At 37.3% G+C, this 2,489-nt stretch overlaps 1 protein-coding gene across 1 annotated transcript; it reads left to right on the forward strand.

Moving 5' to 3' along the window:
* Positions 1–267: 267 nt before the first annotated feature.
* On the forward strand, positions 268–2,056 carry LOC103250069 (secretory carrier-associated membrane protein 1-like). The gene is given in 2 exon segments (XM_021707837.1): positions 268–323; positions 403–2,056. Coding segments are annotated over 2 exon segments (933 nt in total). The 3' UTR covers positions 1,280–2,056.
* The last annotated feature ends 433 nt before the right edge of the window (positions 2,057–2,489 follow it).

A 2,489-nucleotide genomic window follows, 5' to 3' on the forward strand; every position in this document is an offset into this window, starting at 1 on the left:
CAAATATATTTGGCTTAAACCCAACCACATGGATAAGTGCATTAATGTAAATGATCTAAACGCTCCAGTCATGATTGCCAGAGTGAATAAAAAGTGAAATCCAACAATATGCAAAATGATGGAAAAACATGTACAATGGAAACACTAATTAAAAGAAGGCTTGGGGCGCCCGGATCTGCGCGGCAGCGGCGACGTGAGCGCGCAGGGGGGCGGCGGCCTCGCTCGTCTCAGCGCCTGCGTCGGTGGCTGACGCCGAGGGCCGGAGAGATGTCGGATTTCGACAGCAATCCCTTCGCGGACCTGGATCTCAACGACCCGTTCAAGGACCCTTCAGTTACAGAGATGACAAGAAATGTTCCATCAGGACTTGATGAATATAAATCCATTCTCGGATTCTAGAACACCTCCACCAGATAGTGTGAAGATGCCTAATGTACCTAATACGCAGCCAGCAATAATGAAACCAACAGAGGAACGTCCAGCTTATACACAGATTGCAAAGGAACATGCACTGGCCCAAACTGGACTTCTTAAGCGCCAGGAAGAACTAGAAAGAATAGCTGCAGAATTCGATCGTCAAGAACGAGAAATGCAAAACCTCAGTCAACACGGCAGAAAAAATAATTGGCCGCCTCTTCCTAGCAGTTTTCCTGTGGGACCTTGTTTCTATCAGGATTTTTCTGTAGACATTCCTGTAGAATTCCAAAAGACAGTAAAGTTTATGTACTGCTTGTGGATGTTCCACGCTGTAACACTGTTTCTAAATATCTTCAAATGCTTGGCTTGGTTTTGTGTTGCAAGAGCGGTTGATTTTGGTTTGAGTGTCCTGCGGTTCTTGCTTTGTACTCCTTGTTCATTTGTCTGTTGGTACAGACAACTTTACGGAGCTTTCAGGAGTGACAGTTCATTCAGATTCTTTGTATTCTTCTTCGTCTGTATTTGTCAGTTTGCTGTACATGTTCTTCAGGCTGCAGGATTTCATAACTGGGGCAATTGTGGTTGGATTTCATCCCTTACTGGTCTCAACAAAAATATTCCTGTTGGAATCATGATGATAATCATAGCAGCACTTTTCACAGCATCGGCTGTTATCGCACTAGTTATGTTTTAAAAAGTACATGGACTATATCGCACAACAGGTGCTAGTTTTGAGAAGGCCCAACAAGAATTTGCAACAGGTGTGATGTCCAACAAAACTGTCCAGACCGCAGCTGCAAACGCAGCTTCGACTGCAGCATCTAGTGCACCTCAGAATGCTTTCAAGGGTAATCAAATTTAGAGAATCTTCAAACAATACCTGTTACCTTTTGACTGTACTTTTTTCTCAAGTTACTGTATTCTACAAATATTTTTATGTTCAAAATACACAGTACACACAGCATGGATATTTCCTGTTCACTTGTGCATGAGCTAAAACCAGAAAAACTTCCTTGTCTTATTTACTTTACCTAATTGTTTCTTAATATTTCAGTGCCCCTAGCAGAAAAAATATTACATGCTAATTAAATACTCTCCATATTTTTTGGGGGATGATGTTCAGCAACTTATTTCAGTGGTGACACACTGAAATTAATATGGTACTTATGATTAATAATGCATTTAATACTAACTGCAGTAGTTCTTTCAAGAATCTTTAGAAATAAGAATTGCACATTGAAACAGTACAGCTATGTTTCATTCCTTTCCCCTATTTATATTGAAAGAAATAGGCCAACAGAGACTTAAGGATTTTTAAATTGGCTTGCTTTTTAGCAGTTTCAGTCACCAGTGAAAAGCCTGTGTGCATTTTGTAGTAGATAATGTAAATTTTATCTTATTTTCTTTTTTTAGAGTAGTTGATAATTTGATAACAATCTCTGATTTTGCATGGGTACCACCTTTCTTAAACTAAAAGAATTAGTATTTGGGGTTCTGTACTGCATATGTTTGTAGGATGCAGGGGTTAATGGAATCATAAAAGTGATTTTCTGTAATAGTTTCTTTTAAATAAACATTCATTGAGGTACAATATGATAATTTAATATAATATGCAGTACATTATCCAAAAGAGGAGGTGGTTAATCAATACAATAGAATGTAGTGGCAATAATTCCTTTTATTTATTTTTTTAACAGTATTCATATAGTAAAATTTTACTGTATGGAAATTTTGGTATATTCTTATGGCTACTTTTTTTAATTGAACTGAGATTGTGTTTGGCAGCTCTTTTGGGGAATGTGTGTGCAATTTTTAACAGGTATTAAAGGCTAGCCTAACTCTTGTCTAAAAAGAAAGTACAGTATTTAAGGGATTTTTCTTTTAGCTCTCATCTGTAGTGGCATTAAAAATAAAAAGATCTTGGCACTTTTCATATACTTGAACCTCTAATGCACCTGTCTTTCACTTTTTAAGACAGACTGAATACATCTAAGATTTTTAGCAATAGAAAAACTAAAACCTTTAATTTGCACAAAGAGAGAAAATACAAATATAGTCAAACGCATTAATTA

The sequence above is a fragment of the Carlito syrichta genome, unplaced genomic scaffold, assembly GCF_000164805.1.
Source record: "Carlito syrichta isolate Samal-C Ts95f unplaced genomic scaffold, Tarsius_syrichta-2.0.1 Scaffold126478, whole genome shotgun sequence".
Lineage (NCBI taxonomy): Eukaryota > Metazoa > Chordata > Mammalia > Primates > Tarsiidae > Carlito > Carlito syrichta.